The sequence below is a fragment of the Oncorhynchus nerka genome, linkage group LG8 (assembly GCF_034236695.1).
Source record: "Oncorhynchus nerka isolate Pitt River linkage group LG8, Oner_Uvic_2.0, whole genome shotgun sequence".
In the NCBI taxonomy this organism is placed as follows: Eukaryota; Metazoa; Chordata; class Actinopteri; order Salmoniformes; family Salmonidae; genus Oncorhynchus; species Oncorhynchus nerka.
In genome coordinates, this window is record NC_088403.1 from 17072811 (window position 1) to 17092493 (window position 19683).

The 19683-nt window shown below is 48.3% G+C and overlaps 1 protein-coding gene across 2 annotated transcripts in view; it reads left to right on the forward strand.

The window, feature by feature from the left end:
* The window catches only part of exoc4 (exocyst complex component 4), a 323186-nt gene that overhangs the window by 216251 nt on the left and 87252 nt on the right, over positions 1-19683 (forward strand). For both annotated transcript variants that reach the window (XM_065021455.1, XM_065021456.1), the window contains exons 12-13: positions 15492-15628; positions 17548-17703. In XM_065021455.1, the coding sequence (XP_064877527.1) occupies positions 15492-15628; positions 17548-17703 (293 nt within the window). The remainder of the gene's footprint in view (positions 1-15491; positions 15629-17547; positions 17704-19683) is intronic.

Consider the following 19683-nt stretch of genomic DNA (forward strand, 5'->3'; position numbering starts at 1 on the left):
TCTTTGGTTCACTCTGTCATTATGGGGTATTGTGTTGAGAACATTTAAATAATAATAATAATGTTAGAATAAGGCTGTAATGTAACAAAATGTGGAAAAAGTCAAGGGGTCTGAATACAGTACAAATGCACTGTATACAGTGGCAAGAAAAAGTATGTGAACCCTTTGGAATTACCTGGATTTCTGCATGAATTGGTCATCTGATCTGATCTTCATCTAAGTCACAACAATAGACAAACATAGTGTGCTTAAACTAATCACACACAAATGATTGTCATTTAAACATTCAACATTCATGTCATTTAAACATTCACAAGTATGTGAACCCTAGGCTAATGACTTCTCCAAAAGTCCTATCAATGAGACAAGATTGGAGATGTTGGTTAGAGCCGCCTTGCCCTATAAAAAAACACTCAAAATGTTTTAGTTTGCTATTCACAAGAAGTATTGCCTGATGTGAACCATGCCTTGAACAAAATAGATCTCAGAAGACCTAAGATTAAGAATGGTTGACTTGCATAAAGCTGGAAAGGTTTACAAAATATCTCTAAAAGCCTTGATGTTCATCAGTCCACAGTAAGACACATTGTCTATAAATGGAGAAAGTTCAGCACTGTTGCTACTCTCCCTTGGAATGGCCCTCCTGCAAAGATGACTGCAAGAGCACAGCGCAGAATGCTCGATGAGGTTAAGTGTCAGCTAAAGACTTACAGAAATCTCCGGAACATGCTAAAATCTCTTTTGACAAGTCTACGATACGTAAAATACCAAACAAGAATGGTGTTCATGGGAGGACACCACAGAAGAAGCCACTGCTGTCCAAAAAAACTCTGAAGTCTGAAGTTTGCGAAAGAGCACCTGGATGTTCCACAGCACTACTGGCAAAATATTCTGTGAACAGATTAAACTACAGTTGAGTTGTTTGGAACGAACACACAACACTGTGTGGAGAAAAAAGGCACAGCACACCAACATCAAAACCTCATTCCAACTGTAAAGTATGGTGGAGGGAGCATCATGGTTTGGGGCTGCTTTGCTGCCTCAGGGCCTGGACATATTGCTATCATCGAAGGAAAAATGAATTCCCAAGTTTTTCAAGACATTTTGCAGGAGAATGTTAGGCTATCTGTCCACCAGTTGAAGCTCAACAGAAGTTAGGTGATGCAACAGTACTACGACCCAAAACACAGAAGTAAATCAACAACAGAATGGCTTCAACAGAAGAAAATACGCCTTCTGGAGTGGCCCAGTCAGTCCTGACCTCAACCCGATTGAGATGGTGTGGCATGATCTCGAGAGTGGTTCACACCAGACATCCCAAGAATATTGCTGAACTGAAACAGTTTTGTAAAGAGGAATGGTCCAAAATTTCTCCCGACTGTTGTGCGGGTCTGATCAGCAAAGGAGAGTCAACCAGTTATTAAATCCAAGGGTTCACATACTCTTCCCACCCTGCACTGTGAATGTTTACACGGTGTGTTCAATAAAGACATGGAAACATATAATTGGTTGTGTGTTATTAGTTTAAGCAGACTCTGTTTGTCTAGAAATTCAGGTAATTTCAAAGGGTTCACATACTTTTTCTTGCCACTGTATATATCTCAATATATCAATGTGTTATCTGACCTCTTTCAGGTAATTAATGCAATGCGGTATTAGCCTTGTATTTAGCTAATGAATGATGGGTTATGCGTAAGCTTCTAACTTACTGCCTTTGTCTCTTGGGCAGAATGCCCCTGCACTCTGCTGGCTTCTCTCCTTAGCTCATGCTGTCCTAGAAGCTTATTTCATTTAACTGTTGATGGCGAGGGAGGAATGACAGTGGGAATGAAGTGACAATAGGTAGAGGAGGTCGGCTAATACGCACACAACATTATGGGAAATTTTATAAAAGGTAGCCTATATATATATATATATTTTTTTTTTTTTTACCTTTATTTAACTGGGCAAGTCAGTTAAGAACAAATTCTTATTTTCAATGATGGCCTAGGAACAGTGGGTTAACTGCCTATTCAGGGCAGAACGACAGATTTGTACCTTGTCAGCTGGGGGATTTGAACTTGCAACTTTTTGGTTACTAGTCCAACGCTCTAACCACTAGGCTACCCTGCCGCCCCATCATCCTACTAATTCTAAACATTGAATATACCCTACTATATTTTCTTGCCTGTAATTGTCACTTTTTAGGCTGCGTGTCCTGCACCATCATAGCATGTTCTCTCCCAGCTTCATGGTTTGAACAATGTCTGTAAAGCTAGTCCATGTAATACACTATCATTCAATACAATACAGTAATAGACTGCAGTCCACATTATACACTTTTGTGTTGTTCTGTCGGGCATAATGTGTGGTAGCCTATATATCAGGCTCTGTATTGGATAATGGCACAATCGTTGGGCGATGGATCACAAAATGTCTTTAATGTATGGCTCATCAGACTCCGGTAGCATAAGGCTTGAACTTTGTTGCCGATCAAACCTCTAATCAAATCCATACATGTATATGTTTTATATGCTTTTAAATGGCACTTCCGGTTTTGGTGGGAAATACCGGTGTTACCCTGGAGAAAAGTGATTTGTTCTTGGGTTGGAACATTTTGTAAAATACCGGGGAAATATTCAACCCTACTGTGCACATACTGTCGGCTTGACCCATACATTATCCAAACCCTTTCATTAGTTCATCGTGCATGATACTGTATGTGAATAAGAACACAATACATGCTGTCGGCTTGACCCATACATTATCCAAACCCTTTCATTAGTTCATCGTGCATGATACTGTATGTGAATAAGAACACAATACATGCTGTCGACTTGACCCATACATTATCCAAACCCTTTCATTAGTTCATCGTGCATGATACTGTATGTGAATAAGAACACAATACATGCTGTCGACTTGACCCATACATTATCCAAACCCTTTCATTAGTTCATCGTGCATGATACTGTATGTGAATAAGAACACAATACATGCTGTCGACTTGACCCATACATTATCCAAACCCTTTCATTAGTTCATCGTGCATGATACTGTATGTGAATAAGAACACAATACATGCTGTCGACTTGACCCATACATTATCCAAACCCTTTCATTAGTTCATCGTGCATGATACTGTATGTGAATAAGAACACAATACATGCTGTCGGCTTACATTATCCAAACCCTTTCATTAGTTCATCGTGCATGATATCACAAACCCTTTCATTAGTTCATTAGTTCATCGTGCATGATACTGTATGTGAATAAGAACACAATACATGCTGTCGGCTTGACCCATACATTATCCTAACCCTTTCATTAGTTCATCGTGCATGATACTGTATGTGAATAAGAACACAATACATGCTGTCGACTTGACCCATACATTATCCAAACCCTTTCATTAGTTCATCGTGTGCATGATACTGTATGTGAATAAGAACACAATACATGCTGTCGACTTGACCCATACATTATCCAAACCCTTTCATTAGTTCATAGTGCATGATACTGTATGTGAATAAGAACATTATCCAAACATTATCCAAACCCTTTCATTAGTTCATAGTGCATGATACTGTATGTGAATAAGAACACAATACATGCTGTCGGCTTGACCCATACATTATCCAAACCCTTTCATTAGTTCATCGTGCATGATACTGTATGTGAATAAGAACACAATACATGCTGTCGGCTTGACCCATACATTATCCAAACCCTTTCATTAGTTCATAGTGCATGATACTGTATGTGAATAAGAACACAATACATGCTGTCGACTTGACCCATACATTATCCAAACCCTTTCATTAGTTCATAGTGCATGATACGGTATGTGAATAAGAAAAATAAGAACACAATCCAAACATTAGTTCATGTCATGATACTGTATGTAATAAGAACCATGCTACATTATCCAAACCCTTTCATTAGTTCATAGTGCATGATACGGTATGTGAATAAGAACACAATACATGCTGTCGGCTTGACCCATACATTATCCAAACCCTTTCATTAGTTCATCGTGCATGATACTGTATGTGAATAAGAACACAATACATGCTACTCTTTTTCCAGCCATAGAGAGCTGAGGTTGTAAATAAGCATCTCTCTGTGAGGAACTATGACATTCCACTCTCAATTTGTGCATCATTCCATTAGAGAAGTAGTTGGTTGGATGCATTCACTGATGTAAACACTAACAGCGGGTGCTGATTGGCTGTGATCTGCACTTTAACTCACCAGAGAGGCCTTTGATTTGACGTGATCGGAGGTGACAGCTTGTGATAGGTGTTTTCCACTCTTCTATGAAGAGGCCTCGAGAAGAAGCTTTTTTTTAGTGACATTTCATTGTCATGTGACTGTTTACATCTTAAATGGCGCCCTATTCCTATTATATTGCACTACTTTTGACCAGGGCTCATAGTGCACTACTTTTGACCAGAACCCTATGTAGGGGTTAGGGTGCCATTTGGACACAAACACTGAATCGTTCCTATGAAGTGAACACCAATCCTCAAACGGGAGGGAGGGAGAGAGATAAAGTTTATATTTCCATTTAGATTGAAGCAGGGCCTAACATGTCTAATGCCATCCAGCCAAGGTTTGTTTGCAGAACTACTGCATGTGTTATTTACAATTTACTGCGTGAACACACGCACACCAGCACGCATACATGCACACTGGAACAAACACACACAGAAAGATAATCAACTATTTTACTACCTTACAAACACACGAACAAACACACATAGAAAGATAATCAACTATTTTACAACCTTACACACATATGCATGCGCACAACCCCCCCCCACACACACACTGGAACAAACACTTTTACAAAGAGAATCTACCCTTTCATAACCAAACACACAGCCCTCCCTCACTTGGGTAAAGGGGAGTCACACATGAGTTGGACAGCGTCTGGCAGATCATTCATCAACGTCAGCATGGCCTCACGCCTCTGAGACTCCCTCTGCACACGCCGGACGGCCCACATGCTTCTGCTACTTCAGTGTGTGTGAGCGTGTGTGTGTATGAGCGTGTTATTTGTGTTTGTAGTACCCTGCCCTGCAGACTTGAATGTGGGGTGACACGAGTCACAGCCGACACAGGAGTCAGCGGTTTTGGGTCAGTGATGAGAGTGACGTGGCGGAACGCACGGGGTTAAATGCTCTGGCCCTCTCGATCCATGGGGGCCGCCCCTCGATTAATGGGGAAACCCCTGACCCGTTTCAGGGGCACGACTGAGCCCCTTTACAGCCCTCTCCAGATCCCTCTCCAAGAACTTGAATGTGTGGATCTGTTCGTAACGGAGACAGGACAGCAGTACAGGGGTACAAGATTTGGGATAGTTTCCATGTCAATTCAGTCTGTACATTTAATACCATTTTATTTGATCAATTCTACAGTTTCAGCAATATGGCAAGGCCTAGTAGTGGACCATTCAATAGAGAGCATCCACTGGGCACAGACGGCAGTTCAACGTCTAGTTTTGATTTACATTTGGTTGAGTTGTCAACTAACATGAATTCAATGTGAAATCAACCAAAAATATCACCATCTCATAGGATTCATGTCAAAAGTTGGGACTTTTTGCTCATCCAATCTGTTTTCCGCGTTGATTCAACGTCATCAATTATATTTTTGGGGTTGAGATTACATTGAAACAACGTTGATTCTACCAGCTTTTGACCAGTGTGCATCATGGCAGCTTTAAGTTCCTTTCGCTATTTCACTCAGGACACCCTGATGCACTCAAGGTCCAAAAATGCTCAATATGTCCTGAATCATCACAATCAGTGAGAGGAATGAGAGAAACTGTTCCTTAGATCAGTCTCTTTATAGGAAGATGAGTGTACTATTATCACACTAGAGCTTCAAAGTCATCAAGAACACATCCCGCCACTTCCACCGGATACCTCCCCTGCTCTCGCCTGTATTCAGGAGTGTTTACAACTCTAATAACTGCTATTATCACCTGCTCAGGCATTTCCATGGCGATACCACTGCATTAACGACGGCAGCCAATGACACGACAGTCTGAGTGCTCACTGTGCACTCTTTTCATCATTAGCTCTCAGAGATGGGGCCTTTCACACTCTGATGGAATTTATGCTGTTAAATTGCTGAATTTCTAGACCCATTTTGTGTATCGCCGGCCTCAATTAAATTAGCTTTCAGCTGGGCTCCGACACAACATAGAACAAAAGGAAGTGCAAGTCAGCCATGTTTCACTGTGTTTGTGCTTTGGTTTTAATGCATTTTATAGAGGAGTACTAGAGAGAGTGTGACTGTGAGTCTGTTGCTTAAAGCTAGAGTGTTTGTGGAAAGAGAGTGTGACTGTGAGTCTGTTGCTTAAAGCTAGAGTGTTTGTGGAAAGAGAGTGTGACTGTGAGTCTGTTGCTTAAAGCTAGAGTGTTTGTGGAAAGAGAGTGTGACTGTGAGTCTGTTGCTTAAAGCTAGAGTGTTTGTGGAAAGAGAGTGAGTTGTCAATAAAGTTTCACCAGCCCCCAGAATGCATTTAGTCTCCTCCTTGTGTAACCGTTAAATAAGATGGAGAGGTCCCAATGTTGTCAAGACCTCTGTGAATTCTCTCTCTCTTTCCCTGTCTCTCTTGCCCTTCGTCCCTCTCTCTCTCCTTCTCTTGCCCTTCGTCCCTCTCTCTCTCTCTCTCTTCTCTCGCCCTTCGTCCCTCTCTCTCCTTCTCTTGCCCTTCGTCCCTCTCTCTCTCTCTCCTTCTCTCGCCCTTCGTCCCTCTCTCTCCTTCTCTTGCCCTTCGTCCTCTCTCTCTCTCTCTCCTTCTCTCGCCCTTCGTCCCTCTCTCTCTCTCTCTCCTTCTCTCGCCCTTCGTCCCTCTCTCTCTCTCTCCTTCTCTCGCCCTTCGTCTCTCTCTCTCTCTTTCCATGTCTCTCTTGCCCTTCGTCTCTCTCTCTCTCCTTCTCTCGCCCTTCGTCCCTCTCTCTCTCTCTCTCTCCTTCTCTCTCTCCCTTCGTCCCTCTCTCTCTTCTCTCCTTCTCTCTCTCTCTCTTCTCTTGCCCTTCGTCCCTCTCTCTCTCTTCTCTTGCCCTTCGTCCCTCTCTCTCTCTCCTTCTTCTCTCGCCCTTCGTCCCTCTCTCTCCTTCTCTTGCCTTCGTCCCTCTCTCTCTCTCTCTCTCTCTCTCTCTCTCTCTTGCCCTTCGTCCCTCTCTCTCTTCTCTCGCCCTTCTCCCTCTCTCTCTCTCTTTCCCTGTCTCTCTCTTGCCCTTGCCCTCCCTCTCTCTCTCCTTCTCTCTCTCCCTCTCTCTCCTTCTCTTGCCCTTCTCTCTCCTTCTCTCTCGTCCCTCTCTCTCTTCTCTCCCTTCTCTCTCTCTCCCTTCTCTCCCTCTCTCTCTCTTCTCTTGCCCTTCGTCCCTCTCTCTCTCTCTCTCTCTCCCCTTCTCTCTCTCTCCTTCTCTCGCCCTTCTCTCTCCTCTCTCTCCTTCTCTCTTCGTCCCTCTCCCTCTCTCTCTCTCTCTTTCTCTCGCCCTTCGTCCCTCTCTCTCCTTCTCTTCTCTTGCCTTCGTCCCTCTCTCTCTCTCTCTCTCCCCTTCTCTTGCCCTTCGTCCCTCTCTCTCTCTCTCTCCTTCTCTCGCCCTTCGTCCCTCTCTCTCTCTCTCTCTTGCCCTCTCTCCTTCTCCTTCTCTTGCCCCTCCCTCTCTCTCTCTCTCTCTTCTCTCGCCCTTCGTCCCTTCTCTCTCTCTCTCTTCTCTTCGCCTCTCTCTCTCTCTCTCTCCTGCCCTTCGTCCCTCTCTCTCTCTCCTTCTCTCTTCCCTCTCTCTCTCTCCTTCTCTTGCCCTTCGTCCCTCTCTCTCTCTCTTTCCTCTGTCTCTCTGCCCTTCTCTCTCTCTCTCTCCTTCTCTCGCCCTTCGTCCCTCTCTCTCTCCTCTCTCTCTCCCTTAGTCCCTCTCGTCCTCTCTCTCTCTTCTCTCCCTGTCTCTCTTGCCCTTCGTCCCTCTCTCTCTCTTTCTCTCGCCCTTCCCTCTCTCTCTCTCTTCTCTCGTCCCTCTCTCTCTCTCTTCTCTCCCTTCCCTCTCTCTCTCTCTCTCTCTCTTCTTCTCTTGCCTTCGTCCCTCTCTCTCTCTCTCTCCTTCTCTCGCCTCTCTCTCTCTCTCTCTTCTCTTGCCTTCGCCCTTCTCCCTCTCTCTCTCTCTCTCCTTCTCTTGCCCTTCGTCCCTCTCTCTCTCTCTCTCTCTTCTCTCGCCCTTCGTCCCTCTCTCTCTCCTCTCTCCTTCTCTCTCTCTCTCTCTCCTTCCCTTCGTCCCTCTCTCTCTCTCTCTCTCGCCCTTCTCTCTCTCTCTCTCCTTCTCTTGCCCTTCGTCCCTCTCTCTCTCTCTCTCTTCTCTCTCCCTCTCTCTCCTTCTCTTGCCCTTCCCCTTCTCTCTCTCTCCTTCTCTCGCCCTTCGTCCCTCTCTCTCTCTCTCTCTTCTCTCTCTTCTTCTCTTGCCCTTCGTCCCTCTCTCTCTCTCTCCCTCTCTCTCCCTCTCTCTCCTTCTCTTGCCCTTCGTCCCTCTCTCTCTCTCTCTCCTTCTCTCGCCCTTCGTCCCTCTCTCTCTCTCCCTTCTCTCTTGCTCTCTCTCTCTCCTTCTCTCCCCTTCCCTCTCTCTCTCTCTCCTCTCTCTTCTCCCTCTCTCTCTCTCTCCCTTCGTCTCTCTCCTTCTTCTCTTGTCCTCTTCTCTCCTTCTCTCGCCTCTCCCTCTCTCTCTTCTTCTCTTGCCCTTCGTCCCTCTCTCTCTCTCCTTCTCTCTTCTCTCTCCTCTCTCCCTCTCTCTCCTTCTCTCTCTTGCCTTCTCCCTCTCTCTCTCTCTCTCTCCTTCTCTTGCCCTTCTCTCTCTCTCTCCTTCTCTTGCCCTCCCTCCCTCTCTCTCTCTCTCTCTTCTCTTTAGTCCCTCTCTCTCTCTCTCTCTCTCTCTCTCCTTCTTCTCTGCCCTTCGTCCCTCTCTCTCTCTCTCTCTCTCTTCTCTTGCCCTTCCCTCTCTCTCTCTCTCCTCCTTCTCTCGCTTCTTCGTCCCTCTCTCTCTCTCTCTCTCTTCTCTTGCCCTTCTCCCTCTCTCTCTCTCTCTCTTGCCCTTCGTCCCTCTCTCTCTCTCTCTTCTCTGCCCTTCGTCCCTCTCTCTCTCTCTCTTCTCTCTTCTCTCGCCCTCTCTCTCTCTCTCTCCTTCTCTTGCCCTTCGTCCCTCTCTCTCTCTCTTCTCTCTCACCCTTCGCCCTTCGTCCCTCTCTCTCTCCTTCTCTTGCCCTTCCCTCTCTCTCTCTCTCTCTCTTCTCTTGCCCTCCCTCTCTCCTCTCTCTCTCTCTCTCCTTCTCTCGCCCTTCGTCCCTCTCTCTCTCTCTCTCCTTCTCTTGCCCTTCGTCCCTCTCTCTCTCTCTCTCCTTCTCTTGCCCTTCGTCCCTCTCTCTCTCTCTCTCCTTCTCTCGCCCTTCGCCCTCTCTCCCTCTCTCTCTCTTCTCTCTCGCCCTTCGTCCCTCTCTCTCTCTCTTCTCTCTCTCTTCTCTTGCCTTCGTCCCTCTCTCTCTCTCTCTCCTTCTCTCTCTTCGCCCTTCGTCCCTCTCTCTCTCTCTTGCCTCTCCTCTCTCTCCTTCTCTCGCCCTTCGTCCCTCTCTCTCTCTTCTCTTCTCTCTTGCCCTTCGTCCTCTCTCTCTCTCTCGCCCTCTCTCTGCCCTTCGTCCCTCTCTCTCTCTCTCTCTTCTCTCGCCCTTCGTCCCTCTCTCTCCTTCTCTTGCCCTTCGTCCCTCTCTCTCTCCTTCTCTCTCTTGCCCTTCGTCCCTCTCTCTCTCTCTCTTGCTTCTCTCTCTCCTCTCTCCTTCTCTTGCTTCGTCTCTTTCCTCTCTCTCTCTCTCCTTGCTCTGCCCTTCGTCCCTCTCTCTCTCTCTCCTTCTCTTGCCCTTCGTCCCTCTCTCTCTCTTCTCTTGCCCTTCGTCCCTCTCTCTCTCTCTTCTCTCTTCTCTGCCCTTCGTCCCTCTCTCTCTCTCTCTCTTCTCTCGCCCTTCGTCCCTCTCTCTCTCTCTCTCCTTCTCTCGCTCCCTTCTTCGTCCCTCTCTCTCTCTCTCTCCTTCTCTCTCTCTCTCTTCTCCTTCTCTCCCTCTCTCTCTCTTCTCTCCTCTCCCTTCTCTCTCTCTCCCTTCTCCCTCTCTCTCTCTCTCCTTCTCTCTCCCTCTTCTCTTCTCTCTTGTCCCTTCTCTCTCCCTTCTCTCCCTCTCTCTCTCTCTCTCCTCTCTCTCTCCCTTCGTCCCTCTCTCTCTCTCTCCTTCTCTCTTCCCTTCGTCCTCTCTCTCTCTCTCTCCTTCTCTCGCCCTCTCCCTCTCTCTCTCTCTCTCCTTCTCTCTCTCTCCTTCTTCTCTTGCCCTTCGTCCCTCTCTCTCTCTCTCTCTCCTCTCTCTCTCTCTCTCTCTCCCTCTCTCCCTCTCTCTCTCTTCTCTCTCTCTCCCTTCGTCCCTCTCTCTCTCTTCTCTCCTTCTCTCGCCCTCTCTCTCTCTCTCTCTCCTTCTCTCGCCCTTTGTCCCTCTCTCTCTCTCCTCTCTCCTTCTCTCGCCCTTTGTCCCTCTCTCTCTCTTCTCTCCCTCCCTCTCTCTCTCTCTCTCCTTCTCTTGCCCTTCGTCCCTCTCTCTCTCTCTCTCCTTCTCTTGCCCTTCGTCCTCTCTCTCTCTCTCTCTTCTCTTGCCCTTCGTCCCTCTCTCTCCCTCTCTCTCTCTCTCTCTCTTCGCTCTCTCTCTCTCTCCTTCTCTTGCCCTTCGTCCCTCTCTCTCTCTCTCTCCTTCTCTTGCCCTTCGTCCCTCTCTCTCTCTCTCTTCTCTCTTGCCCTTCGTCCCTCTCTCTCTCCTTCTCTCCTTCTCTTGCCCTCCCTCTCTCTCTCTCTCTCTCTCCTTCTCTTCCTTGCCCTTCGTCCCTCTCTCTCTCTCTCTCCTTCTCTTGCCCTTCCCTCTCTCTCCTTCTCTCGTCCCTCTCTCTCTCTCTCTCTCTTCTCTTGCCCTTCGTCCCTCTCTCTCTCTCTCTCCTTCTCTCTCTCCTTCTCTTTCTCTTGCCCTTCGTCCCTCTCTCTCTCTCTCTCTTCTCTCGCCCTTCGTCCCTCTCTCTCCTTCTTCTCTTGCCCTTCGTCCCTCTCTCTCTCTCTTCTCTCTGCCCTTCGTCCCTCTCTCTCCTTCTCTTGCTCCTTCTCTTCCCTCTCTCTCTCCTTCTCTTCGCCCTTCGTCCCTCTCTCTCTCTCTCTCTCCTCTCTCTCTCTCTTTCTCCTTCTCTCTTCCCTTCGTCCCTCTCTCTCTCTCTCTCTCTCCCTCTCTTCTCTTGCCCTTCTCTCTCCTCCCTCTCTCTCTCTCTCTCTCCTTCTCTCTCCTCTTCTCTCCCTCCTCTCTCTCTCCTTCTCTTGCCCTTCGTCCCTCTCTCTCTCTCTCTCCTTCTCTCGCCCTTCGTCCCTCTCTCTCCTTCTCTCGCCCTTCGTCCCTCTCTCTCTCTCTCTCTCCTTCTCTCGCCCTTCGTCCCTCTCTCTCTCTCTCTCCTTCTCTCACCCTTCGTCCCTCTCTCTCTCTCTCTCTTCTTCTCTCCCTCTCTCTCTCTCCTTCTCTCGCCCTTCGTCCCTCTCTCTCTCTCTTCTTCTTGCCCTTCTCTCTCTCTCTCTCCTTCTCTGCGCCCTCCCTCTCTCTCTCTCTCTCCCCTTCTCTCCTTCTCTCTCTCCTTCTCTCGCCCTTCGTCCCTCTCTCTCTCTCTTTCCCTGTCTCTCTTGCCCTTCGTCCCTCTCTCTCTCCTTCTCTTGCCCTTCGTCCCTCTCTCTCTCTCTCTCCTTTCTTGCGTCCCTTCTCTCTCTCTCCTTCTCTTGTCCCTCTCTCTCTCTCTCTCCTTTCTCTCGCCCTTCGTCCCTCTCTCTCTCTCTTCTCTCGCCCTTCTCCCTCTCTCCCTCCCTCTCTCTCCTTCTCTCGCCCTTCGTCCCTCTCTCTCTCTCTCTCCTTCTCTTGCCCTTCGTCCCTCTCTCTCTCTCTCTCTCTCTTCCTTGCCCTTCGTCCCTCTCTCTCTCTCTCTCTCCTTCTCTTCTCTCTTCCTTCTCTCTCTCCCCTTCTCTTGTCCCTCTCTCTCTCTCGCCCTTCGTCCCTCTCTCTCTCTCTCTCTCTTCTCTTGCCCTTCGTCCCTCTCTCTCTCTCTCTCCTTCTCTCGCCCTTCGTCCCTCTCTCTCTCTCTCCTTCTCTTGCCCTTCGTCCCTCTCTCTCTCTCTCTCTCTTCTCTTGCCCTTCGTCCCTCTCTCTCTCTCTCCTTCTCTCGCCCTTCGTCCCTCTCTCTCTCTCTCTCTCTCTCTCTCTGCCCTCCCTCTCTCTCTCTTCTCTCGCCCTTCTCCCTCTCTCTCTCCTTCTCTCTTGCTTCTCTCTCTCTCTCCTTCTCTCGCCCTTCGTCCCTCTCTCTCTCTCTCTCTTCTCTTGCCCTTCCTCCCTCTCTCTCTCTCTCTCCTTCTCTTGCCCTTCGTCCCTCTCTCTCTCTCTCTCCTTCTCTTGCCCTTCGTCCCTCTCTCTCCTTCTCTTGCCCTTCGTCCCTCTCTCTCTCTCTTCTCTCTTGCCCTTCGTCCCTCTCTCTCTCTCTCTCTCTCGCCCTTCTCTCCCTCTTGCCCTTCTCCCTCTCTCTCTCTCTCTCCTTCTCTCCTTCTCTTGCCCTTCCTCCCTCTCTCTCTCTCTCTCTCTTCCCTCTTGCCCTTCGTCCCTCTCTCTCTCCTTCTCTTGCCCTCTCTCTCTCTCCTTCTCTTGCCCTCCCTCTCTCTCTCTCTCTCTTGCCTTCCTCTCTCTCTCTCTCCTTCTCTTGCCCTTCCCCTCTCTCTCTCTCTTCTCTCCTTCTCCCTCTCTCTCTCCTTCTCTTGCCCTTCGTCCCTCTCTCTCTCCTTCTCTCGCCCTTCGTCCCTCTCTCTCTCTCTCCTTCTCTCGTCCCTCTCTCTCTCTCTCTCCTTCTCTTGCCCTTCCTCCCTCTCTCTCTCTCTCCTTCTCTTGCCCTTCCTCCCTCTCTCTCTCTCTCTCCTTCTCTCGCCCTTCGTCCCTCTCTCTCCTTCTCTTGCCCTTCGTCCCTCTCTCTCTCTCTCTCTCCTTCTCTTGCCCTTCGTCCCTCTCTCTCTCCTTCTCTCAATCTGCGGCCCTTGATGACTGTTTAATGATTTCTGCTGCAAAGACGAATGGCTATGTTAAATGAGCAGAATTAGACAAGGCAAGCGGAGCCAGAGCATTTGTTCCAGGAGTAATGGATCTGGGATCCATTGTTTACCATTCCTGACCTGCTGATATCCAGCCTCACTAACTCATAGTAGGAGAGAGAAAGAATAGTGGACTTAGTGTTTAAACACCAAGGAAAGAGAGAAAAAGAAAGAAAGAAAGCGAGAGGTCAAAAGGGGAAGATTTCATCGTTCATCATTCTTTTAAGTTTTTTAGCAACTGAAGGTGATTTGAAAGTGAAAGCTAGCAGTTGTATGGCTGATTCATTGGAGTTGGCTTTAGTTCTTACCCAATAGCAGGATGGCCATCATCTCCTTGGCTCTCACAGCGACTCCTTCCATCGTCTCTGTGATGACAAATAGAGAAAGTCCTCTTCCTGGCTCCATCACGCACTCACTGGGGGTTCTGGACTGTGAGTGTACTGTGTGTGTACTGTGTGTGCTGTGTGTGTACTGTGTGTGTACTGTGTGTGTGTACTGTGTGTGTACTGTGTGTGTACTGTGTGTGTACTGTGTGTGTATTGTGTGTGTACTGTGTGTGTGTGTTCGACTGTGCACGTGCCTGTACGTCTGCTTGTGTCTAGAAGTTCCAGCCCTCCCCTGCTGAGTGAATGGGTCCCTGCTCTCCTCCGACAGGCTGGCAGGGGGCCGTGGGCAATGGGACTGGGGCGTCCCCTGGCGGAGTTTCATGACAGGGACCAGCCTTGTGGAGCTCTGGGTATGGGCAGCGCTACAGATCATTACCCCCCAGCAGGGAGAGGGACCAGGGGGCCAGCCAGTAGTCCCTTTAATCAGTAACTGCCCTGTTCAGGCCCCTGCTGTTCCCTGCTGACTACACCCTGCCACAGCTGGACATCTTCAACAGTGTAAGAGTTGGTACAGCCAGCTGCCACTGCTAACCAATACTGCTGCTGCTACTTACACGCTTTGAAGCACTGTGCTACTTCTAAACTAGCGGTTAGCACTGCTGTGGCTAATGCTAGTGAGTTTCAATGGATCACTCCACTGTGTGCGCTAGTATCGGTCTTTATTTGAATCAAACACACTTTGTCTTGGTCTGACCCATAGAAACAACTCACACGCTAAGAAATGCATTTGTATTGATAAAATACCAGATGAAATTAATGGACATTATAGAAAATAGTGAGGAAAAATAAGTAAATAATTCAAATAAGAGGAAAGAAGGTAGTTGTTCCTCACTGCGAGGTCCATACAGAAATGGTTTGTCGAGATCGGTGTGGAAGAACTTGACTGGCTTGCACAGAGCCCTGACCTCAACCCCATTGACCACCTGTGGGATGAATTAGAACGCCGACTGCGAGCCAGGCTCCACAGCAGTGTTCCACCATCTAGTGGAAAGCCTTCCCAGAAGAGTGGAGCCTGTTATGGCAGCAAAGTGGGGGACCAACTCCATATTAATGCCCATGATTTTGGAATGAGATGTTCGACCAGCAGGTGTCCAAATATTTCTAGTCATGTAGTGTAGGTCTGTGGCAGTGATTTCAAGTTAGGTGTGTGTGTATGTGTGTGTATTGAAATGTCTGCTTCCGTCCTGCTATTTGTTACGCTACACTGGCTAACCTGTCATGACTGTAGGTTTGTCCGAGCTCACTGGGGATCTTGTCATGCGTATAGGCATAGGTACACACCTACACACACACTCACCTGATCTCTCTCTCACACACACACACACACACACACACCTCCTGCCACTCCTCTGACATGGTAGTATATCGTTGACAATGACAAGCTCCCAACAGCATCCAGGAGAATATAGTCATTGTATTAGATTGGTTGCCTGCTGACGGCTTTGCACATCGGACAGGAGAGACTTGACAGTTCCACTCCTCAACACTGGTGTTACACTGCTTCAGGAGACTTCATCAAAGTAGTGCACTATATAGGGAACAGTGTGTCATTTGGGACTCAGTGATATGTTTCGTGGTTAAGGGAGGACAAGGGAGTGGCTGAATTACAAGGACCACTGGGCTCAGAGCTGAGGCGACAGTGACAGTTTTGTGGTTGAAATGAAAAACGTTATGTGGGATGAGGTTAGGACTCTTTCACATTGTCATACCACAATATGTTTCATATTTATTTATTTATTTATTTGATATATAATTTCAACTGCCTTCTTTTTTATAATGAGAACAAAGAACAAAACATAGTTTCACTAGTGTCTAAGTATTAACAGCTGAAACATATTCTCTACCTCTCTCCATGTAAGGAGCTTGATTATTTCTGCCTGGAATGAAACATTTCATGTATCATTCTGAATGTGTTAAGCCTGTATTTGTGTGTCCTCTCCAGAGCACAGTAGTCGTGGAGAAGTCCATCCAGGACCTGATGACTCTGATGCAGGACCTGAGTGCCTACTCCAACCAGTTCCTGGAGATGGTCTGTGACAAGCTGAAGGAGTACAAGGAGGTCTGCAACACCTCTTACAGGTAAGAGTTAGACTGACTCAGGACCAGCTGAAGGAGTACAAGGAGGTCTGTAACACCTCGTACAGGTAAGAGTTAGACTGACTCAGGACCAGCTGAAGGAGTACAAGGAGGTCTGCAACACCTCATACAGGTAAGAGTTAGACTGACTCAGGACCAGCTGAAGGAGTACAAGGAGGTCTGCAACACCTCGTACAGGTAAGAGTTAGACTGACTCAGGACCAGCTGAACGAGAACAAGGAGGTCTGCAACACCTCGTACAGGTAAGAGTTAGACTGACGCAGGACCAGCATGAGGAAAGTGGTTCATCTCACCCTTGCTAGAAGGTATAGAAACACAAATGTCATTTCACTCAATTTGTTCTGCTTGAGGGTATATTGTGCTTCAGCAGTGCTCTCTCTCTCTGACACACCCTCACACCTGCTGTGCTTGTCTTCATCTGGCTGAACCCCAGAGAGATTTAGGCTGACCTCTGTGCAGATGGAGACCCAGCGCTCTGCCTCCCCTCCTCTACCCCTCCATCCTCTACCCCTCCATCCTTTACCCCTCCACCCCTCTACCTTTCCTCTACCCCTCCATCCTCTACCCCTCCATTCTCTACCCCTCCATCCTCTACCCCTCCATCCTCTACCCCTCCATTCTCTACCCCTCCATTCTCTACCCCTCCATCCTCTACCCCTCCATCCTCTACCCCTCCATTCTCTACCCCTCCATTCTGTACCCCTCCATCCTCTACCCCTCCATTCTCTACCCCTCTATCCTCTACCTCTCCTCTACCCCTCCACCCCTCTACCTCTACCCCTCCATTCCTCTACCCCTCTTCCTCTACCCCTCCATTCTCTACCCCTCCATCCTCTACCCCTCCATTCTCTACCCCTCCATCCTCTACCTCTCCTCTACCCCTCCATCTCTACCCTCCATCCTCTACCCCCCTCTACCCCTCCATCCTCTACCCTCCTCCATCCTCTCCTCTACCCCTCCATCCTCTACCCCTCCATCCTCTACCCCTCCATCCTCTACCTCTCCTCATCCATCCTCTACCTCCTCTACCCCTCCATCCTCTACCTCTCTCCTCTATCCTCTACCTCTCCTCTACCCTCTACCTCTCCTCTACCCCTCCACCCCTCCACCCTCTACCTCTCCTCTACCCCCTCCATCCTCTACCTCTCCTCTACCCCCTCCTCCATCCTCTACCTCTCCATCCTCTACCTCTCCTCTACCCCTCCATCCTCTACCCTCTCCCCTCCATCCTCTACCCCTCTCCTCTCTACCCCTCCGTCCTCTACCCCTCCATCCTCTACCCTCCATCCTCTACCCCTCCATCCTCTACCCCTCCATCCTCTAACCTCTCCTCCAACCCCTCCATCCTCTACCTCCATCCTCTACCCCTCCATCCTCTACCTCTCCTCTACCCCTCCATCCTCTCCTCACCCCTCCATCCCTCTACCTCTCCTCTACCCCTCCATCCACCCTCTACCTCTCCTCTACCCCTCCATCCTCTACCTCTCCATCCATCCTCTACCTCTCCATCCTCTACCTCTCCTCTACCCCTCCATCCTCTACCTCTCCATCCTCTACCTCTCCTCTACCCCTCCGTCCTCTACCCCTCCACCCTCTACCTCTCCTCTACCCCTCCATCCTCTACCTCTCCTCTACCCCTCCATCCTCTACCTCTCCATCCTCTACCTCTCCTCTACCCCTCTACCTCTCCTCTCACCTGACCAGGTGTTACTCCCTCTATGGGTGTGTAAACACTGTGCCTCAGCTGCCTGCTGTGTGTCTATGGGTGGTTCTGTGGAGTCAAGCACTGATCCAGCTAAGCAGTTATTCTCATGCAGGCAATCTGTCCTCATCCACCCTCATGCTATGCTGTCTGTCTGTACTGTACAGTTGAGGATCTCTCTCTGTCCTGTGTGTCCCAGGGGCATAGTCCAGTGTGAGGAGAAGCTGACCATCAGTGCGTCGTGGTCTAAGGACGAGGACATCAGCCGACTGCTCCAGTCTCTCCCCAACTGGGCTAACATGGCCCAGCCCAGACAGCTCCGACAGAAGAGAGAGGATGAGGAGGACTTTACCAGGTCACACAGAACAGTATCCTCACCACCCTCACACAAACACACAGAACAGTATCCTCACCACCCCTCCACCCTAACACAAACACACAAAACAGTATCCTCACCACCCCTCCACCCTAACACAAACACACAAAACAGTATCCTCACCACCCTAACACAAACACAGAACGGTATCCTCACCACCCTAACACAAACACACAGAACAGTGTCCTCACCACCCTAACACAAACACACAGAACAGTATCCTCACCACCCATCCACCCTAACACAAACACACAGAACAGTATCCTCACCACCCTAACACAAACACACAGAACAGTATCCTCACCACCCTAACACAAACACACAGAACAGTATCCTCACCACCCTAACACAAACACACAGAACAGTATCCTCACCACCCACTCCACCCTAACACAAACACACAGAACAGTATCCTCACCACCCTAACACAAACACACAGAACAGTATCCTCACCACCCTAAACACAAACACACAAACAGTATCCTCACCACCCTAACACAAACACACAGAACAGTATCCTCACCACCCTAACACAAACACACAGAACAGTATCCTCACCACCCTAACACAAACACACAGAACAGTATCCTCACCACCCTAACACAAACACAGAACGGTATCCTCACCACCCTAACACAAACACACAGAACAGTATCCTCACCACCCTAACACAAACACACAGAACAGTATCCTCACCACCCTAACACAAACACACAGAACAGTATCCTCACCACCCTAACACAAACACACAGAACAGTATCCTCACCACCCTAACACAAACACACAGAACAGTATCCTCACCACCCATCCACCCTAACACAAACACACAGAACAGTATCCTCACCACCCTAACACAAACACACAGAACAGTATCCTCACCACCCTAACACAAACACACAGAACAGTATCCTCACCACCCTAACACAAACACACAGAACAGTATCCTCACCACCCCACACCCTAACACAAACACACAGAACAGTATCCTCACCACCCCTCCACACAAACAAACACAGAACAGTATCCTCACCACCCTAACACAAACACACAGAACAGTATCCTCACCACCCTAACACAAACACACAGAACAGTATCCTCACCACCCTAACACAAACACACAGAACAGTATCCTCACCACCCCTCCACCCTAACACAAACACACAGAACAGTATCCTCACCACCCTAACACAAACACACAGAACAGTATCCTCACCACCCTAACACAAACACACAGAACAGTATCCTCACCACCCTAACACAAACACACAGAACAGTATCCTCACCACCCTAACACAAACACACAGAACAGTATCCTCACCACCCTAACACAAACACACAGAACAGTATCCTCACTCCCTCCATCCCTTCATCAACATGCTGTGGTTGAACAAGTCAGACATGTACAGGAAGTAGTGATTGCTCCATAAGGATGTCACGTTATTTACCTGAAGGAAGGAGGGATCCAAATCATTTGGGAGGAGAAGGTGGGTCATTCTTATTGACAGAGCTTTCAACGTGTGCTGTCTGCAGGAAGGATGCTCACTGGCCTGGAATTGTAAATAAATCAATGAATGGGTGATGGATTTAAAAGCAAAGAGAATCTTTTAGGCTTTTTTAATTTGAGTCACAACCACAGACATTTTGAACATTCTTTGGAGGGATTTGTGGCTCCACGTCTGGCAATCCAGCGCTCCTTTTGATCACGCTCCAGTAATAAGGTCCCTGCTTGGAACAAGTCATTCAGTTCTTCCTGATCTCTTTCATTCTCTGTTTTCTCTCTCTCTCACTCTCTTTCATTCTCTGTTTTCTCTCTCTCTCACTCTCTTTCTCTCTGTTTTCTCTCTCTCTCACTCTCTTTCTCTCTGTTTTCTCTCTCTCTCACTCTCTTTCATTCTCTGTTTTCTCTCTCTCTCACTCTCTTTCATTCTCTGTTTTCTCTCTCTCTCACTCTCTTTCTCT